General features: G+C 41.8%; 2 protein-coding genes across 2 annotated transcripts in view; both read left to right on the top strand.

Annotated features, from left to right (window-relative positions):
* mcf2la (mcf.2 cell line derived transforming sequence-like a) overlaps nt 1-5,373 on the top strand; it is a 40,502-nt gene extending 35,129 nt beyond the window's left edge. The window contains 12 exon segments of the mRNA XM_018690691.2: nt 20-145; nt 233-454; nt 536-628; nt 725-803; nt 888-960; nt 1,056-1,162; nt 1,421-1,513; nt 1,807-1,881; nt 3,549-3,658; nt 3,743-3,855; nt 3,956-4,059; nt 4,207-5,373. Of these exon segments, the coding sequence (XP_018546207.1) occupies nt 20-145; nt 233-454; nt 536-628; nt 725-803; nt 888-960; nt 1,056-1,162; nt 1,421-1,513; nt 1,807-1,881; nt 3,549-3,658; nt 3,743-3,855; nt 3,956-4,059; nt 4,207-4,286 (1,275 nt within the window). The 3' untranslated portion in view covers nt 4,287-5,373.
* Nucleotides 5,374-7,320: 1,947 nt separating this feature from the next.
* cab39l (calcium binding protein 39-like) lies at nt 7,321-21,217 on the top strand. The gene is given in 10 exon segments (XM_018690689.2): nt 7,321-7,973; nt 14,914-15,040; nt 15,461-15,586; nt 15,588-15,626; nt 15,706-15,824; nt 15,920-16,088; nt 16,232-16,291; nt 17,537-17,602; nt 18,097-18,240; nt 18,470-21,217. Coding segments are annotated over 9 exon segments (1,005 nt in total). The 5' UTR covers nt 7,321-7,973; nt 14,914-14,938; the 3' UTR covers nt 18,650-21,217.
* Nucleotides 21,218-21,501: the final 284 nt, after the last annotated feature.

The following is a 21,501-nucleotide window of genomic DNA, read 5'->3' as shown; positions in this document are numbered from 1 at the left end:
ATTCTCTTTGTGTTTGCAGGAGTTGTTGAAGTACAGTAAAGGCTGTGACGGCTGTGACGACCTACAGGAAGCTCTCTCCTCTATTCTGGGGATCCTGAAAGCTGTTAACGACTCCATGCACCTCATCGCTATCACAGGATACGAGGTCAGAGAAGTTACACTCACAGCAGAGAAGTGCAGATTAAGCCCCGCACATTAGACTCACATCAGGCTTTCTTTGCCTTTTCCCCAGGGTAACCTGTCAGAGCTGGGTCGTCTGCTGATGCAGGGCTCCTTCAGCGTGTGGACGGAGCACAAGAAAGGTCACGCCAAGGTCAAGGACCTGGCCCGGTTCAAGCCCATGCAGCGGCACCTGTTCCTGCACGAGAAGGCCCTGCTCTTCTGCAAGAGGAGGGAGGAGAACGGGGAGGGATACGAGAAAGCGCCATCATACAGCTTCAAGCACTCCCTCAGTGTAAGATCACGTTGTTTGGATTGGTACAAAATTGTATAATAAAAGATATCTGGCTAATTAGTCCTCTCTGTCCTCTCTTAGATGAGTGCAGTGGGCATTACAGAGAACGCTAAAGGAGACAACAAGAAGTTTGAGATTTGGTGCAACTCCAGAGAAGAGGTTTTTATAGTCCAGGTAAGGTCACTGAGCTGCTTTGGAGAAGTAAGCTGCCTCTGTCTTGAACCACGTCTCTCTTTCCTGTTTATAACAGTCATTATCTGTCTCATCTAGGCTCCGACAGCAGAAATCAAAACAGCATGGGTGAACGAGATCCGCAAAGTTCTGACCCAGCAGCTCAAAGCCTGCAGAGGTAGAAACCTGTTTGCTCGTCTTCTTTTCTGTATTTTATGCAGCACGCCTCTTTTGAACTGTAATAAGCTGTTGTGTGTTTTAGATGCCAGTCAGCAGAAGAACCTGGACTCTGTTTCCCCGAGTCCCACCAGCAACAACACCTCCATCTCACTCAGGTTGGTGTCACCGGCGAGCAACGCAGTGTCTACACACACATATGGCTTTATTTGTTGTAATGTTCTCTTCTTCTTCTTCTTCTTGTCTTTTCCAGTCCTTTCCGTAGCAGCGGTCAGAAGAACCAGAAGAAGCAGGACGAGAAGAAGGCGGAGCCAAGCCCCACACCTGACGCCAACTCCTCTTCCTCACCGAAACACAAAGGTGAGTCTTTTAGTTAAAGCTGCATCTTCACACACACGCACACAGAAATTATATTAGAAGAGCTCAAAAAGTTTCATCTATACCCCTACTGAAAGCTTCACTATAAACTTTTACTAATCTGGACTCTTTTCTTCATCACCCTCATCTTCCTCTCTCTCTACCTCTTTATTTTTTCTGTTTTTGGGTGACATCTATCTTTTTCGGGGTTGCCACGCACTCCTTTCTCCTCCCTCTTGCATTTCAAACCATTGCTTCCAGATGAGCCGGTGACCAGTCCGACCACTGACAGATCCTCAGTGGCTAAAAAGCGTTTTACTTTGCAGGGCTTCAGCAATCTCAAGAGTCCAAAAGGTAACATTATCAACAATGGAGGGGACATGATACTTAGACCAGTTCAGTTTGATTAGCTTTTATATTGTGAAAGCCAGACTACATAGCTGATACCTGATGAAATCAGATTCCAGTTTTTATGCTGGAGAAGCGCTGCCCCCTGGTGGCAAAAGTCTAGTATTCCCTCCATTCAACGCTGGTTTAGATATTTAATGATGCTGTCGAATTCTTGCTTCCCTGAGCCCGTTCTCTTCCTCACTTTTCTCTCCATCTGCTTCCTTCCCTTCATTTTTTCCCCTCGCCCGTGTGGCCAGGCTCGGCCCTGAGCCCCGAACACGGCTCCAAACGCCACTTGGTCAAGAGCGACCCCACGCCGTTTGGGTTCAAAGGTATATTCCTGTCCCATCATAGGGGGCATCTAAATCTAGCAGGCCATTATTCATCCTCCCATCCCTTCATTGTTAGAGTGTACTCCAGTCTTGTGTGGGTTTTTTTTATTATGTAGATTTCACTTGTGTCTCATGTAGACGGATGAAACTTGATTTGATCCAATACCAACAGAAGCTGTTCTTCATCCTGTCATCTTAAAGTCACCATGACAGTGTGTGTGGGGAGAGAAATGCTCATACAGACTATCTGCCGCTGTCATTTTTAAATGACTTTAACAGTATGAAAATATCATAATAGCACTGTTTACCAATCTGCATCCAATGTGCAGACATTTCTAACAATGAAATACTTCCAAAAGCCTTTTTTAAACATGCAAATACTCTGTAATGTACATTTTCTCCCTGAATGCAGCAGTTATCACGTGCACAACAACATATTTTCATCCACAGGTCATACTCATCGTCATCGTCTCCGAATTAGACCTCAGTCTTGTACCTTTAATTTAACAATTGTCTGTGTGTGAATGACTGATGTGCTTTACTAACATTTTCTCCCAGTGATTTAGAGTCACTAAACGCTCTTAAAAACGTCTGTTTCCTGACTCACAAGCTAACCCAGCTGTCTCACCACACTGGCATGGCTGTCTCATTCATTCGCTGGCTGTTTCTTTCCCGTCCAGAGCCGGCTCCTCATGTCACTCTGAGCAGAGTCAAATGGATGAGCACCTCTAGTCTGTTACAGAGCAAGCGGCGAGGTACAGAGCTGCTCTGAGGATCAGCCACTGTGGGTGTTTTGCTGTGGTTTGTGGTGGCCATGATTGATTTTTTACTGGAGGTAAAGTGTAAACAGAACGTCCACTTTTCAAGTCATTCAGCTGTGTGTGAGGCTTATTATCTTATCTCCCTTTGTAGATATTTGTTTCAACTTGATGAAACGCCTGGACGGCACTTGTACTGTTTTTATTAGGAAACATAAGATTTTAAGTCTCAACTCAAGCCTAAATGACAATGTTTTTTCAAGGTGCTCTCTACCTTCAAATCAATCAACTCTCTTCTTCTACTATTGGGTGTATGTTTAGCTGCTGTGTGGCATGGAGAATAAATTTAGAAAAACATACACAGTGCAGTTTTAACAACATGAAATGAATCCAGGTGATTCAAGTCTGTTTCCTCTGATCATGAATCTGTGATTTCGTTTCACTGGGATCCGTCTTTTCTCCGTTGATCCTCTCTGGGATTTTGGAGGAGTTTGAAGGGTGGTGTGTGTGTGTGTGTGTGAGTGAATGTGTGTCAATTTGTCACATTTTGACAGAGATTAATGTGTGTGTGACTCTCTCTCCAAGTGGCATTCTGCTCGCTCCTGGCAAAAGTCACACTCACAGACATGTTACTCTTTAGTGTGCAGTTTCTGTCCTTTAATATTGACAATAACCATCTAATCTCAACCATGAATATCCCAGATATCCTCTGTGAGAACACAGTCACTTTCTGCAGAGCTGTGTTTTGATGACTCAGGAAGCCATTTTAATGCCACATGTTGTGAGAGTGCACTTGTGTGATAGAGTCACATTCACCTCCACATTTCCTCAAGTCACTCACCACCTGTTCCCCTCTTCCCTCTGTTTCTCCTCGACTCCCTCCCTCTTCTCTCCTCCACCCACCTCCAGGCTGGAGCAAGGCGTCTCTCTCTGTGGACGCCTCGGAAGAGAACGACGGGTACTCCAGCGGCGAGGACCCCATGAACTCTGACCCTGAGGACGACGTGGGGAAGAAGCTGGTGAGCCTGGAGAATTTTATATACGTCACCTGACTCCTTTAAGCCTCTCGAACAACTGACTTGAGCGACCTTTGACCCCTTTAGGCTCCGGGGAAGTACACTGTGGTAGCAGACTGCGAGAAGGCGGGACCTCAGGAGCTGTCTGTCAAGAGCGGAGACGTGGTGCAGCTAATCAAAGAGGGAGAAGATGGACAGTGGTAAACATCTTCCTAATTCATTTTTATACATATTAATGAGAGTAAATCAAACAGTATAAAGCTTCTTTGATTGGTTGCTTAATTCCTGCTTTCTCTGCAGGTTTGTGAGGAACCTCCGCAGCAGTAAGGAGGGCTGGGTGGCAGCAGCCAACCTCCTCAGCCTCATCTCAGAGTCAAAGTCGTCCCAGTCACTCAGCAGCTCAGGTATTTCTTTTACTGCCCACATTGTCTCCGATAGAGGTGTTTGCATGGGGCATTTTTGCTCTGATTAAAAGACTGTGTCAACACGGCTGCTGTCCACCCCGGGGGTTAATAAAGCCGGTTTTGTTTGTTTGCATGTTTGTCCATCAGATGGCAGCGTCTCCGGGAACCTCAGCACTTCCTCCAGCTGCAGCGAGACCTACACCAGCTTCTCCGACATCAAACCCTGACCTGAGATCCAGGTGGAATTACACCAACTAAAGCTGACTCTGACTCGGACAGGAGAACAGGATCTTCTTTCATCACACACTTCACAGTTTGTCGGATCCAACCAAAAAAAAACAAAAACAAACTATCACTGCATCAGCGAATGTCACCGTACTGTATTTACAGTCACCAATCTCTAACTGCAGAAGAAAAACAGCTCATTTCCACTCAGCAGTATTACACTCTCATGTGAATTGTTTTTTCTACCCTCAAAAATATCCACATGTTGCTAGGATAGTACATTCCAGTGACAGAAAATTCAGATGATTAATTAAAACATCAGGATCAGATCAATCACTTACTGACAGGCCTTTCTTTAAAATCACAAAACTCCTTGTGATTACAGTATGTAGCATTAAATTAGACACATTTAAATATCTGCACTAAATATATGAGGTGTCAGCAGCTCACAAGAACGGCTAGCTACGATCAGACTGGGATTTTCACGTGACACAGTGTCAGACGTTAATCGTACACTGTGAAAACTGGCAGCTGGCTGCAACGAGAGAGAAAACAGTGAATCCTGGAGCATCACTGAGGAGGTCAGGGCACGTTACTGTAAGTCTTGTAAACTTTTTGTTTTTGTACATGGGATATGTTCAGGGTGTTAAATCCCTGTAGCACTCTGGCTGACTGATGGTGTCAGTTTTTTCAGAATAAGAGCTTTCCTTAACCCTTGAGTAGATTTTTTAAAACTAGAATTTAAGTCACAGTCTAAATGTATCGCTGGGTGAATGTCACCGACAGCACTACCTGGTGCTCACACATCTTGCACTTCTCCAGCTACTCGTACAAATCACTTACAAGAAAAAAAAAGCGAGTGGCAGCTTGAAACAGCTTTTGAACTTCACTCTTTCTCTCTTCGTCTGACCTGACTCGCCTCTGGATTTTACCTCTCAGGAAGCCCAAGAAGTTGCGTGGGCAGGCAGCAGGTGTGACTGCATACCTGCTTGTGTCGACTAAACGTCTTTGTGTGTGTGCATTCTTGCAGATGTGTGTGTCACAAACCCCCGGGAAAGGCTGTCATACCACAGATATCAGCAGAGGGGATGTTTTAGATTGTTTACACTGTATATGTGGTGATAATAGTGGTATCCGTGGTGACTGAAAGGTAAACTTTATTGAAAATCATCAGTGTCCAAGCTCTACACACCCTGGTCACACACACAGAAACAGATGCACCCTGATCTCAACATCCTGCATCCTGTTATATTCTGTTTTTGTGTCATGGCCGCTCTGCTCACCTATCTTTGTCCTGGGCTGCGGCACAAAAGCAGGCTTTGTCCTCGTCCCGTGCTCCCAGCCCTGCAGAGGCATGTGACAGTAGCCACCTCTCCACGAGCAGGGCTAACCGGGGCCCAGACCTGCTCGACGTGTTTGCACCACCAACCCCTGAGAGCAATACTTGTTCACTTGACACCCTAATGTAGCTGAATAACAGTGGTGCAAAATAATAAAAAAAACAATAACAACAAAACTCTGACTATTGGCAACAAGGGGGTGGTGAGTGAGCTCAAGCCCTGATTGGCTGCTCATGGTGGAAATGAGGATGTTGATACAGGTTGATAGCACACACACACACACACCTGACAACCAGCTGCTGTGACACACCTCCACACACACACACACACACACACACACACACAAGAACCTGTGCTATTCTGAACACTGAATGACATCTTTTTCTTCACGTTTTTTATATCCCAAGATTTCTACTGTACACAAGGCGCACTGTAAAACAATCTCTTCCCTTTTCCATCCTTAATGTTGAATGTCTGACAGAAAGATACAGAAAGTGCTGTTGCACTAAAACCAGCCGCACCCATGTATTACTAAGAATGAGCTGTGTTTGTCCACTGGTTTAACAAAGCCATGTTTAACACTGTGGTTTTGTTAAATCCAGCCCCAGCTATAATTAGCGCTCTTAATTATTTTGTTAAGCTCCTCTTGTTGAGAACGACTTTAAAGCTTTTGTACTCAAATCACAAAATGCATGCCCCTCCCTGTGAGAGGACAGGTTTCTTCTTCACAGGCCGTTTCGGTGTCAAACTGTGAGTGAAACCAGAGAGTAAAACTGTGGCTGGCGTTATGTGTTGATCCATGTAAGTTCTGTAACGCTGACAAATGTATGTTACATTGTACAGATGTGTCCTCTCTATACCTCACATTGTTTTTCCTCCAGAGCATGTAATACTGTGAAGAGGATCATGGTTTTTGTGAGTCCCTGTGTATCATCACTCTTTGTGGCATGTTTCCTTCATGAGCCTCTCACGTCAGAAAGCCCCTGAACGAGGCGAGTATTTTTTACCAGGCACTATTGTATATTGTGAGAGTTTATTTTCTGCCCTCTTACGGAAGCTGACACGGGCACTAAACTTGTCAGTGTTTGATCATGGTCACACGAATAAAGCTTATTGAATTATTTCTACTTTTTACTTGGAGGGTGGAGAGATGAGAAGGGTTATATTTTTTAGTTTCTTTTTATGCAGCACATTGCAGCAATCACTGTCTTTATTTTCCTATTGTATATCTACTGAGTATGGTGTTGATATAAAGATATTATAATGAGACATATCTGTGTATATTTGTAAATATGTAATTCTGAATTGTATGTAAAATGAAAAGCAGCTTTAATAAAGTCTGACATGGTTTCCTCTATATGACTTTGCCTTTTGTGGGAATTGGAGCTATTTTATTTTATTTTTATTTTTAATGTTATCATTTTTAGCTGACAACACTCAAATAACATTTTTTAAAACCGTTTTATCAATTTTTATCAGTTTAATTATTGGCTTTCAGCATAAAAACCACATGGATACACTGACAATGTTATCAATTATGTATCTTGATCCGGAAATGTAATTTCAACCACGTGATATCTAAACACCAATGGGCTTTTCTCAGTTTGGACTGTCATGATTTGGCCTGGGCGTCGTTCCAATATGTTTACAATCCGACCTTCAGTCTCTCCTTTCCTCTATATTTTGTCCTCTTACTCGTTGTTAACGGAAATTAGATTTTGCCACGTATTGTAAATCTAAGTACGTTGAACTTGATGACAACTGGATTTGTTTTGATGGCATATAATTTAGTAACACGTGAGACAAAGCGGTAAGAAGGACGTGATGTGAGAGGATGTGAGCGAGACTCAGCCGCGGCTGGAAAGATACAGATTTGTAAAGTTAGCAAGCGTGAGTAGGACTACTACCGGAAGTGCTACGGTTTGCGCTATAAAGCAAATTTCTGCGTGACAGCGTGATAGTGTAGGAATAAGAATAATATGGTTTCGATTTGGGAGATATGGCGCCATTTCTACTATTACTAGCAAGTTTAGTCCGACTTTTAACCTGTCTGTATAAACGGACGAGTGCGCGTGGCGGTTTTATTGTGAAATTTCACACCGGAAAACCAGAGTTTTCTCCACGCTAGCTTAACAGAAGGCTGGAAAGCGACCAGATGGAATTCTGCACTGCCTTCTTATCAGATTCCCCACATTTTAAATTGTATCGCACACATTTTTAGAGGACTTTCCTGTCAACAAACAACCCTGGCGTGATCACTAAAGCCTGTCTGGGAGTCTCGGCTGCGCTGTGAACCGGGACAGAAGCGGTGAAGACATTTAAAGATACCCTACCAAACATCTTCCCACTGTAAGTATCATTTCTAGCCCATACTGTCGAAGAGCAATAGCTTCCAGTTAACCTAATGGTGAGATATTACTGCCCTTGACAGTCTTTATAACTTCAGTCCGGGTTAGCACGTTTAAATGTCTGTTATGCCGATACACAAGAGCCTCATAATGTTCATTTCAGCAGTTGTTTCTGAAATGATGCAGACAACTGTGATTAGCTTTGGAAATCTGTCAAACAAAAAGGGAGTTTAGCCGGAGGCGAGAGGGGTGTAGCCTTGTTAAATCACATTGTCTGGGACTGTTTATGCGGCCTTATCTGCTATTTAGTGCCGCCTGAGCTGCAAGCTCTTATTCCTCCAAACACTGCCGTTCATGGGATCTTTAATTCTTCAGCAGCACATATACAGTGTGTGTATTTTGTTTTTGTTTTTTTCTTCTCTGCTACGTTACTTTAGACGACCACCGTCAGGCTAGCCGCGATGAAAACAATGTCGCTTCCAGCCACATATTTCAAAATAAGACCATTTAAGAATTTTTCAATAAAATCTGAAATGAGTAATCACTTGGAAAATAAAATAAAATATTTGTTGATTTGGGCTTTATTATAAATTATGACAAAAAGCTTAATATCTTGATGAACTAAATGCTAAATGCTGAACAATTTGAAGATTTCACCTGAGGAAATTGCATCGTTCACCATTTGCTTATGTTTATAGATCAAGTAATTGCTTAATTGGAAGGAAATAATTGACAGAGTAATTGATATTGAAAATAATTATTAGCTGCAGCTCTATTGTCTTTGCTGAAATGCTCTATTGTATTCTGCAGAGTCATTTTTAACATCCACATGGATGGCTTGGATATTACATCTGCTGATTTTACATTCTTTGTGTGTTTGGGAATGTTTGAATACCAGTCTCATGATGTATTAGATGGTTTTCTCAGTAGACAAACTTTATTCTGGAGTGAATCCATATCTTATATGCTGTACCTTTTATGTACAGCTGAGTTGACTTGTGATTTAATCTATTAATTAGCAACAGAAAACTGCTACATTTTCCAAGATAAAATGGACAGCCTCAGACGTGAATATTTCCAGGTTTTCTCAGACTTCTGTGATAAACTGAATATCTTTTAGTGTTGAAATGTTGGCTAAAGGTCAGTATTTAAAATGTTCTAACGCTGCTCTGCTTTTATTTTGAATACAACCCAACCTTACATCCTGTGTTCCTCTGGATGTCTCCATTTGACTTGACATATAGACAGACCAGACTCATATACAGTAGGCTCCTATATCCTGGTAGGACAGGCCTGTCTGACACTGGCTCAGATTATTTACTCATACTGATCCTGCACAAAACTGCAGCAACATATGAACTGTCCTAAACAAAGTATATGGTAGCAGGTAGTGAACTTGTACGTTGCAATCCAGGTCTGCCAGTCTGTGTGAGCCTACTGTTGAAAGACATGAATATACTGTCACTCCCTGCAGTGTGTGTTACATACTCCCATGGCTTTCAGTTGGAATACATTGGTATCATACATGACAGGCGGGAACACCTTATACTTCCAACTTGACCAAAAGTTTCACAACTGTCCATTTGTGGCATAAAAACTTCTCAGCATCATCTTGCCATATTTATGTTTAGCATTATATTTTTAACTACCAGCTCATCACTCAGTTACAAGAAGTTTAAGAGTTTTTTTTTTTTTTGCCCTGAATTTGGCTTCCAAGTCTGTGCTCTGGTAAATACATAGGTTAGGGTGAAAGCTGTGGTTGGAGAGGTGAATTTGGAAGGAACGCTTGTCTGTCAGACTTAACAGAGGACATAAAAGTTTGATTTCATAGCCTATGTACATCATCCACAGCCTTTATGGTGTTTATCAGGTCAGCTGGACATGTAGCAGGTGGTGGCCACTCTGACACAACTGAAATCACAGAGCCATAACGTAATCTTTGTGCAGACATCAGAGCCGGCGGTACCATTAGTCTGCTCCTGCACAGGGCTGTTTTTGGCAATCTCACATTCCCTTTGTTTCCCAGTCGGAGTTAAAAAGAGAAGGTGCTTCTCACATCATTATCAATCTAGATGAGCTGATGTTTGTCCTTTCGGGGAGCGTTCCTTCCAGGTTGCCTCGGAGAGGATGATCTCCTTGTGAACGTCTGCACAGGGAATGCCTCTTTGTAGTCTGAGACGGGCTGTGATGTAGCGTCATCGGTTCAAACTACTCAGATCTCATTTCTCTGTCTGGGAGCAGACTCTGCAGCATAAACAAAGCAATGAATCGACTTTTTCAAAGTAGAATTTGAAGCAAACCGGGGTGTTTTTTGAGACTTTAATGTTTTGAATTTGCTTATTGAGATTAAAGTGCTATAAAATGGAAGTTAAAGCTCTTCTCTACAGTATCATTAAGTCGTGGTTTCACTTTGACACACTCCTAGGAAAAAGTCTTATCTGCTATCAGCATATACAAACAGTAATCATTTATCCTGAGGGAGCAGGTGAGTGTTTGAGGGTTAAATATCCTCCTCGCTCCTCCTTGAATACTCAGATTCCAGTTGTGTGTGTTTCAGTCCATCATGAATGGCTGCGTCTGCATTCCACACAGTTAAGGAGAAATGCTGTCAAATTAAATGGCAGCCACCTTTCTTCCTGTTTGAAAAGGCGGCACAGTCATCTCATTGCTGAATGTTCTGAAAGTCATTATGAATGAATGAGGCATTTTCATTTGAATATGGATATACCCTGAGGCATGATCTGTCATGCAGAATGTGTCTCATGAATTACCTGAGTCACAGCTTGCAGAGCATTTTTCCTATAATTTCTGATGCTCCATCAGCTGCTTGTAAGAGTTTATTTGTTTTTTGAATATAAAATCAAATACATGACAACTCAAGCCATGGGATAACATGACACCTTTTTTTTTTAGCACACGTTGCCGGCTGACTGGCATGTAGGTGTGATGCATCGCTATCTCGCTACGTTAGCGCTCAGGCTCCTGTCATGGATCACTATCTTGCTACGCTGGAATGACATTGATTAGTCATCAAATCCACCCACAGTGTGCACTTATTACACTGTATGCTACTGTTATCTAATGCTGGGAAAGGCAGCAGTGTTATTTAGTGAGTGGGCCTGGCATGTGTATCTTTATTATTCATTCATAAATTTGTTACAGGTAGAGCAGCATCACTGTCACATGATTAGACGCTCTGAATAAAGATTTCATTTAAACACACTTCAGAGTTAAAGGTGAGACTGTGGTCTGATACAAATAGTTGCAAATGTTGAAGAAAGAAAATCAGAAAAATAAAAGTACAACACAAATAGTGAGGAAATGGAACAATAATTGTCAGTATTAAAGAAAATGGAGGGTGTAGTTCAGGAAAACTGCAACACAACAATAAAAACTTTACAGCCAGTCAGGCAGACCTAATGCTCGTCGTGTAGGACGGCCTGAATTATTCAGACTGCGCCTGAGCGACTGTTCGGCTCAGGTCTGGTGCAGATGAAAGTGAAGGGCATTTTCTTTCAGATGTCTGCTTTTACATTAAGCCCATATGTCACGGCAAAGGTCACGCTGGTGGATAATCCAGGAGAAGCTGAAATATGTCATCAGTTTTTGCCACATCTACATCTACGCTCCAGTCGAGGGAATCTGCTGTGAATGTTTTGACAGTGAGGCAGCTGATAATCTTTCTGAGCATGTGATCGTTGGCTGTGGCCTCAGTGTTTTGTTTTATCCAGTCATCCATTAAGTGTCGATACCTGTATTTATTGCTTGAACTTTTGCAGTGGGGCTCTGTGAGGTATTTGAACACGTGTACATGACATAAACTGAAACAGTTTTTCTTTTAAGCCAACAGGAAGTCTGACTAAGAGCTGTAACGATTGGTCGATTAGTTGATTAGTCAATTGACAAAAAATAAAAAGTTGATCATTAACTGTGATTCCTGTTTCCCCTTTAGCTTTATTCTGTTTATCAGTATTTAAAGATGGCTGAGTCTCCCATGACTACAGCTGAAACATTAATATTGGGGGCAAAGTGGAGCCTTTCCCTGTTAGATTACACTGAAGCGGAGCAGCTAGCTGTGTGTGTTCAAGCCCAGTGGGCACCAGATTAATTCCATTACATAACATTTAGTCAGACTTAAGTAGGCTACAAGTGAAAATGAAGGCTTCACAGTAACCTAGAGCTTAAGCTTTCCAGGACTCAAAAGACTTGTTATTAGATGATTAAAAGGGACCCTTTAAGTATTCTCTAATAATCCCAAACATTTAGTTACAGCTGCAGGAACAAGGCTGAACGACAGAGTGGAAATATTAAGATGTATGACTGGTTCTTACCTGACACCACAGTCTGTAAATATGATCGGATAAAAAACAAGGCAATCTGATGCAAGTGCAGGTCCCCTCTGCTGATAACTACTTCCTCACTGCCTGTTTATCCTTTGACAAATATTGACTGGCCTGACGTTTGGTGGTCATTACATTATTATGTAATGTGATGATAAAGTGAAACAAAGCAGAAATGCAATATGGCCGTTCCTTTAAGTCATATGTTATGTGTCTCACCGTCCATTGTAGCAAAAGAAATGAATACATCATATTTAAGGGACTTTTCTGAAAGAAATCCACTCTTCAAGTTCAGTCTGACCTTCAGATGGTGTGTGTGTGTGTGTGTGTGAGAGAGAGAGAGAGAGAGAGAGAGAGAATAAGTCATCTTCCTCCATGTGATTACATTTGTTAAATGCGAATCAGCAGTTTACCCTCTGACCGATACCATTGTCTCTGTCAGAATAAAAGCCTCGAAAACATCACTGCATAAACAAAAAGCAGGAGAATGTGACGCCCAGAGTTAAATTATTCTTAAAACCTCTTTACACCTAAACCTAAAGGTTAAACACTGCGGGTCGTCGCTCAGGAAAATAAACACGCTCAGCTGAGTTTTTTGTCTGTCAGGTGAAAACCTTGTGATTCCAGTTCGAGCTGTTTTCTTGTTTGAAGCCCTTCACAAATGAATGTTTTTAGTTGTTGTCGCCTCTAATATGTGAAGACGTCTTTCATTATTTCACCCCTATTTTCTAAAGCTCAACGAAACTCAAATATCTCTGTAGATGATTTTTGGGCAGCATGTTGGGTTTTATGTCATATAATTAGATTTTTCTTAAAGAGCAAATCTGATTTGATAAATCTGTAGAACAGCTCAGAGTTTATCACTTTGTTTTAGTGTCGTCTGGGGAAATTGGAGCGTCCCTGCTCCTCACTCCTCTGACACACAGCTCCTTTACCGTCAAGGTTCTTAACTCTCCTGTTATTGAGCTATTTGCTCCTCAAGTGTCACGACTCGGCTGAGCTAACTGATGACACATTTACCACCTGAGCATTTTCATGACAAAAACCTTCAAGAATAACAAGTGAGCAACAGACATAAATGGGGTGGATGGAGGGAGGAATGAGGGTGGGAGTCAGGGTGAAGGGGGCAGTCTAATGCCCTTTTACATTCCCAGATGAGGATTAGCAGTCACAAGTTTCCTGCCTGTTCCTGACCTGGCCTGGATTGCGAAGGCCGCTGCTGCTTCCCGGATCCTTTAAACACTCACACACTCGGCCACCGACAAAATCTCTCTCTTTTACTTCACATTTACTTCACATATTTTTAATCTTCTTTTACGGAGAGTTGACAGCTGGTTTTGTTTTATGCTGCTGATAAAGTTAAACCTGTGCTGACATCTATTTGACTTAATGAGCATGTGCGGTTCTTGTTAAGACACTTGCAATATGACAAACGGCTGATAGGTTAAAAATAACCTGCAGATTGCGCACAGTGGAAGTGCATCTTCCTTTATTACATCCTGCATGAGTGAATGGGACGTGTAAGGCACTAACATTGTCAGGGAATGCTGAAAGTCCAGTTTGATACTTGGCATATATGTATTAGTTGTTGTTGTTGTGTTGGACAGATAGCAGCATCTTTTTCTTGTTCTTAGTGGAGAAAAGCTGAACTTTTAGTCAAAATTCAAGACAGGAAGCTCACTTATTTAAGAGGTTACTGTGATTTACCGTCAGTGAAGTCTGTTTTGTCACATTTTACTTTAGACTCGAAAATGCCTGACTGCATCTTCAGAGATTAGTTTTTTCTGCTGGTTTAAAGTCTAGAGATGTAGCCATGTTTAGTCCTGACTCACCCTCTCTTGTTAAACTAACTAAACTGAAATGTTTAAGCAGAAATTTGAGTTTATGGGAACAGTCGATCCCCACCAGTCCCTCCATTGTTCCTGACGTTATGTAAAAACCTAATGTATCGACTATGACTTTGATTATCTGAAGTCTGGTGTCAAAGGGGCTGCGGTTGTCGCTCGTGTACACCAGAGATGACTTAGGAATGTGTCTCTAAGGTGCTAGAGGAATCCTGAAACACACGCACATGCCATATTCTTATTCCTCTCTCACCGGCCTTTTGTTGAGACGTCATACCGGCTGGATGAAGAGAGAGCAGAGGTTTGAAAATCCATCCATTCCAGGAATTCTTCATGATTAGTCAGTTACTGGGGGTTGTTGTGGCATGACTTTCTATTAACTTAATTTAAACATTTCTTGACTTTTAGATAATCAAAATGATTATAAATCAGATTTTTAAAAAGTCTTTAAATACTGGTGTCTGCATCGGTAGAAACTCAGTATTAGCAGGGCTCTCCGTCATTATTATGTATCCTAGACAAGCTGGCGAGCTCCAAATGTCACCGAAATGTTAGGAAGCAGACGTGCGCTTGTTCAACCCGAAGCCAAGTTTCTCCGATTGAGGAAAAAGCCTGACATTAAACTGACAACAGATCTGACTGCACATGGTCCTACTCACATGATAATAGTACAGATTATTATTTATTGCATCCAGTTTGTTATTGACTGCTCTTTCCTAAGCCTGTGCCACCATCTGTGTGTGTGTGTGTCTCCCAGGTCCCAAGGTGAGTTTGTTTCCGTCATGCCACTGTTTGGTAAATCCCACAAGAGTCCGGCGGACATCGTCAGGACCCTGAAGGAAAACCTGGCCATCCTGGTCAAACAGGATAAGAAGACAGACAAGGTAGAGAATGTGTGAGTGTTTGTGTGTGTCTTTTTTTGTGTGTGTGTGTGTGTGTGTCTGTAAATGCCTGGGTGTTCAGGGGCCCAGGGGTGACAGCCCTCTGTGAAATTAGAGCATGGAACAGCCTGGCCCTGTCATCTCCTGACACTTCACTGTCAAGACAGTTTACGCTCTCACACAAATGCACACACACACACACACACACACACACACACACACACATACACACACACACACAAAATTAGCAAGCTCAGGCTCAAATCAGTTGCAGATTTCTCCTTCCTCCTCCTCACCAAGGATGACTCTTTACCTCTAATGTTTGTTTTTGGTCCGTGCGTTTGCATTTCCTCTACATATGGTGCTATGAAGGAACCACGTGGCTGAGCTACTCATCGCCGACTCTCCCCCTCTGTTCCGCAGGCGTCTGAGGAGGTGTCGAAGTGCTTGGTATCCATGAAGGAGATTCTGTACGGGAGCAACGACAAGGAGCCTCACACTGAGACTGTGGCCCAGCTGGCCCAGGAGCTGTACAACAGCGGCCTGCTGATCGCAGCTGGTGGAAAACCTGCAGGTCATAGACTTTGAGGTAAGGAGAGAAGAAGTCTTTAGTGAGTCGCTCCTTAACCACAAACTGGTTCTGCAATTGTATGTGTGTGTGTTTCCAGGGGAAGAAGGATGTGTGTCAGATCTTCAACAACATCTTGAGGAGGCAGATTGGGACGAGGAGCCCCACTGTCGAATACTTCTGTTCCCACCAAGAGGTCCTCTTTATACTGCTGAAAGGGTGAGACACACACACACACACAACATACTGTACATACTGTACTCAGAGTCTATCAGCTTCCAAGGACGTGACACAAATTCTGTCTCTTCTTAAAGGTACGAGACACCCCAGGTAGCGCTGAATTGCGGGATCATGCTGAGGGAGTGCATCCGCCATGAGCCGCTCGCCAAGATAGTCCTTCTCTCCGACCATTTCCACAGTTTCTTCAACTACGTGGAGATGTCCACCTTCGACATCGCCTCGGATGCCTTCGCCACCTTCAAGGTACCTCGGTTGTTTCTGTTATAGTGTGTTTTACCTGCTTTATTGTACAGAAATGAGCCATTTCCTGAAAACAGAGAGCTACACAAACCTCCTTTAAAAAGCCTGATAGACTTGATTTATCTTTTCTTTTTCTTTATTTGCAGGATCTCCTGACAAGACACAAAGTCCTTGTGGCTGAATACCTCGAACAGAACTACGATGCTGTGAGTGGACTGACTCTCACACACATTTCCCAACACAGGGGAAGCCAGGAAAACACACAGTGGGAGACTGTAATAGCTGCCGCACATGTTAATGCATGTTTATCATGGTATTTTGAACCAGCGTTACCAGCTGGAACTTTTTAGATTTCATCATTCCCTCCCTCATGTCCATGCGACACACACACACACACACACACCCTCCTCCCACGCAACTTCAGCCGCCGAGCGCTGTTTGGAAGTGTAAACATAAACACTCCCCAAGAGAGGAACCATGCATAGATACATAACCAGATCAGGTATCAGTCACTGCAGAGCTCAATGGCCCAGTCATGCAGCCAAAAAAAAGGTTTGTCTCATTGAACACACTGTGGTCACACACAGGCAGCCACAGGGGGCCGTGAGGGTGTTTTCAATAAGCTGGAAAAGAGGGGAGACATATGGGAAGTGAGAAATAAAGTTTTGACGAATGCACTCAAAGTTCCAGGAAAAGTGAATCGCTGGAAAACCCTGTCAGTGTCACAACGTCTCTAGATACAAAGCTGTGCTCTATGCTGTCTGCTTCCCAAGGCAGAGGGGTCCCTTTCATAGGCAGGGCCCCCAAGGGTCCCAGCCTGAAGAAACCCCCACACAGAGGTGCCTTTTTACCTGGACGTTGTATGTTGACAGATGTGTGTATGTCACCATGAGGCCTCAGCTCAACAGGGTCGATGTGATCCAGGTCAAAATACAGCACACTGATTAGATTTTGGTGTCTAGCCCTCAAACTTCTAGAGCCATACAAGTTAGTTTCAGGCTTTGCGATGTGATACCCAAAAAACAATCTAATAATAATTGTGTTAAGAAGGTTTTTAGGATTTTCTTTAATAAGGGACATAAAACAAACAATATAAAGAGAAATGTTTTGATGTTAGCTACTAACAAAGCTCTTACTGGTATGAAGACTGAGGAGAAAGTTGTATTTAAGACACTTGGCAGAGCCTGGTGTCTAATTTTTGCAAGTTTGGAGGAAGTGGAAAAAAGGGGATGACATCTCCCAACTCATCCACTTCCTCATTGTTTTACTGTATTTTTTTTTTTTTTTTAACTAGTTTGAACGTCCACACATAAATTTTAACATTTTCCTTGGAGGCAAATGGACAAGTATGCAAAACACGGGAGACTTGACAATGTTGAGCTACGAACCAAATGTGTCAAATTCCACTTCAGACTTGTGTATAATGAGCCGTGTTTCTCATGTCATTGCAGGTGTTTGCAGACTATGAGAAGCTGCTGCACTCTGAGAACTACGTCACCAAGAGGCAGTCTCTAAAGGTTTGGCCTTGACTCCTTTGTTGAATTGTAACCAGCAGCAGCTAGGATGTTGCAATTTGCCTCAAAATTCGCAGAAAAAGTGTTGCAAGAAAATGGGAATTAGATTTACAGCCATGTTTGTGGGTGGGAAGCCAGTGAGGGATTGTTTGTTTATTATTATGGTCCCTGATCCTGCTAGTTCATTAGAGTCCCTGTGAGAGTAGATGACAGTTCACACCCTCCCCTGGCCACCAGAGGGAGCTGTCTACTCAGGCTGCTCAAAAGCCTCCAATGCAAGAGCTCCCTGATGGTAGAACTGTCTTATTGTAGAACTGGCAATTTTGAAGGTTAAAGGTCAAAGGTTAAAAAGAGCTGACCATAGGTGTCCAACAGCTTACCTCTTAGCTGTACATCAGTTGAACAGATATCTACAGCATCACTTAATCTGTCTGGTCTTTGCTCCATAATCTCCAACAGCCTATATTTATTTATTTATTCTTTTTTGTCTCCTCCAGCTTCTGGGCGAGCTGCTATTGGACCGACATAACTTCACGGTGATGACGCGCTACATCAGCAAGCCCGAGAACCTCAAGCTGATGATGAATCTACTGAGAGACAAGAGTCCCAACATCCAGTTTGAGGCCTTCCATGTCTTTAAGGTAAAAAAAAAAAACACCTCGCTCATGCACGCAGCATAGAAAATACACATCAGTTTAACCTAAAATATGAATAATGGATTATCCTTTTACTTGACAATAACAATAGTCAGCTGGGACTGCAGGTCCTGCTGTACTGACATGACACTGATTGCTGGACAGGCAGTTTCCTGCCTCTGCTAGCTTTATCAGAAAAATAATAGAAAATAAACACATCATCTCCTGTCCTCAGGTGTTTGTAGCTAACCCCAACAAGACGCAGCCCATCATCGACATCCTGCTCAAGAACCAGACCAAACTAATCGACTTCCTGAGCAACTTCCAGAAGGATCGTGCGGACGACGAGCAGTTCAACGACGAGAAGACGTACCTAATCAAACAGATCAGGGATCTGAAGAAACCGGCCTCCTAGAGAAGCATCTCTCCCTTCCCTCTACCCCGACTTTTTATCAATAGGAAGACATAGAAAAAAAACACATTAACAATAATGGTTATTCTATTTAAAAAAAATCTTCAAGACGTTATTTGTCTTTTTTCTCTTTGTTGGTCCATTAAAAACTTGTGCAAGAGTAGTTCTCAATCACTGATCTTTTGTAAATTTTTTCATGAGATCTTTTTTTTTCATCTGTAGCATGTAGTGCCACAACTCCTGGTGTTGGAGGCAGCTGATTTTGCTTTGTTGGGAGAACCAGCGGTTAAAAAAGCTTTGGCCAAAATGGTCGAGTGGCTGTCGAACAAACAGACCAGAGATTTTTGTTTTCACCAGTTGCTGCACTCAAGTTAATTTCTAACTGTTTAAATGAAGTAGCTGCAAATCAGAAAAACAATGAAGAATTTCTGCTTCTTTTTCTTTTCTTTTTTTTTCTGGGTCAACGTGTCTGGTCAGGATTTACTTTAGAGTGAGAACATCTTAAGTGTGAATCACATTCTCAGTCATTGCTAAAAGCTTCGCTAACCAAATGCCATACCAACAGCAATGCTACCTAATGCTACCAAATATCTTAGTTATTGTACTGCCCAATCCAATGATTGCTGAGGATTTCTCCTTATGAAACTAAAAAGCATCATCAGACTTTAGTACAGTCCTGAAATGCCAACGCAGCTTCATGGTTTTACACATTAAAGTTCTCTGAAGTTGGAAAGATGCGGTACAATATATAAAGGCTGATATAGTGAGGAAAACTGCTTTGAACTGGTCATAATTTGATTTTCTCCATGTTGTCCCGCAGTTTAAAAGACTTAATCCGAGCTAGTGATGCTAGTGTGATACTAACTCTTTTCAGTCAAATATAATGGTATAAATTTTCATGTGTTTCCAGCTTTAGACGCATCCACCTGTGCTGATCTAATTAACTCCAGTAAGCTTTAGTAAGACTGAGAATAGAGGTGTTAAAGACAATTGGTTTCAGTCACTGTTGACCAAAGCTTGCCAACAAAAATAGTAATTGTGAGCCTATTTTAAGAACCTTTTGAAATGAAGAGCCTTTTCAATTGAATCGTGACATTGGGCTGCTATCGGTACAGTAAGCTTCAATCATTTTGATCACTGGTTCTCTTTGCTGGTGGCTGATAGCACTTTCTGTATGATAAAAAAATATGATGATGATTCAAATGTTTTTTTCTTAAGCTGATCACTGTTTTCACACTGCTTGATGGTGATTTTTTTTTTTAAATATATAGTTTCATTTCTTGTCATGTACAGTTTATGGTTTGTATACCTGAAGTGAGTGCCATTGCGAGTGAGAGAACACTGAACATTAAACAGGAGGCACTTTGCTGTGTGGATGGAGAGGAGAGCGGCTGTAAAGATGGCTGTTTGTGTCTCTGTTTCACTCCTTTTTCTTTCTGTGCTGTCACAAGTGTTTTCGCTCTGATTTGGATCTGATGTTGGTGTTAGGAAGGAAAAAGATGAGAAGATTCAGAGGTGCCTTTTTGGTTTGGTGTGTTTTCCCTTCTTTTCTCTTACCAATTTTTTGTATTTTCAGTATCTTTCTAGGGGGAGCTTAATTATGTTGATGAAAATATGCTCTGGATAGAACATATTTGTTGTGATTAAGCAGTGAACCTCTTAACTCACTATATTTGAGTTACGCTGTTAAACATTTTAAACTTTTTGCAGCTGAATGGTTGCTGGAGTCTCTCTGAGTTTGTCGCAGAGGCAGCACTAATTCAGTATGTGAATTAAAAGCTGCGTTGGCCACAAACTCACCGGGAAACTTGCCGCAGAGTGAGGCCAAAGGTGATCTGTAACAGGATTCAATGGTGAAATGAAACTGTGAAAAATCCACATGTAGTTAAAGGACCATAAAATGTGCAAAATCAGTGAGGAGAAGACACTACTTTTAAAGCAGTGTTGGTTTTATATTTGTCCTAGAAATGAAAAATGACCACACTGGCAGTAAAGTCAGTAAAATTTGGATTTTATTTCCTAATTGATTTTTGATGTGCATCCATCAGGTTACTTTGAGCTTCCATTGAAGTTTTTAAACAAGTATGTTTAACAAACTCATGATGAATAAAGAAATCTTTCACAGCAGTTTCAAATTATATTTCAAACTCAAACTGTTTAGCCATCTGATGTTAAATACAGTGACTCAAACAGAAATAAAGACAGTAGTGGAATTCAGTAGGGTGACTAACAATCATAAAACTATAAAGTGCCATTTTGCTTTTTTTTCATCTGGCATTAAAAATGTTTTTTTTTTTTCTTGGGTAAAAAAAAATAAAAACAATACCAGCTATTTTGGATGTTAAAAACTGTGACAATATTTATACTATATCAAATATAGACCAACCAGCTTTACATCAGACTTTGTCACTTGAGCCAAACTCAACTATTTCTTTGTTTCGATACAATGAGCAACTATGGTCAATCAAAACTCCACATTATCTTCTCAGTGCCCTCTCTGAAAGCAGCCACTTTAGTTTCCACATTGATGCTACTGTACCACATTTACAGCAAATAAAGGATGAGAATGCATATGTTTTGTGTTTTTTGTGTTATTTTCTTTCTAAAGTCATTAGTTTTTTTTCATTTTTTTTGTTTGATTTTTTTACTTTGATGTTGCTCAAAAAATAAAAATACTGTACTACCACATGATTAACAGCACTGATGATAACTGAAGATGATAGATGTACAGTCTTGCTTATTTATGTTTCTGTGTGTGTGCCCATTTGTTAGCTGATTGTTTAATTATTCAGTGGTCAAATTAAATATACTCGTTAAAGCCAGCTGGGGACCCTGTTTCTGCTTTAGCCAGGCCT

The sequence above is a fragment of the Lates calcarifer genome, linkage group LG7_2 (genome assembly GCF_001640805.2).
Source record: "Lates calcarifer isolate ASB-BC8 linkage group LG7_2, TLL_Latcal_v3, whole genome shotgun sequence".
NCBI classification, from domain to species: domain Eukaryota; kingdom Metazoa; phylum Chordata; class Actinopteri; family Centropomidae; genus Lates; species Lates calcarifer.
Note: the sequence above shows the minus strand (reverse complement) of the source record. Positions and strands in the feature narration are given on the sequence as shown.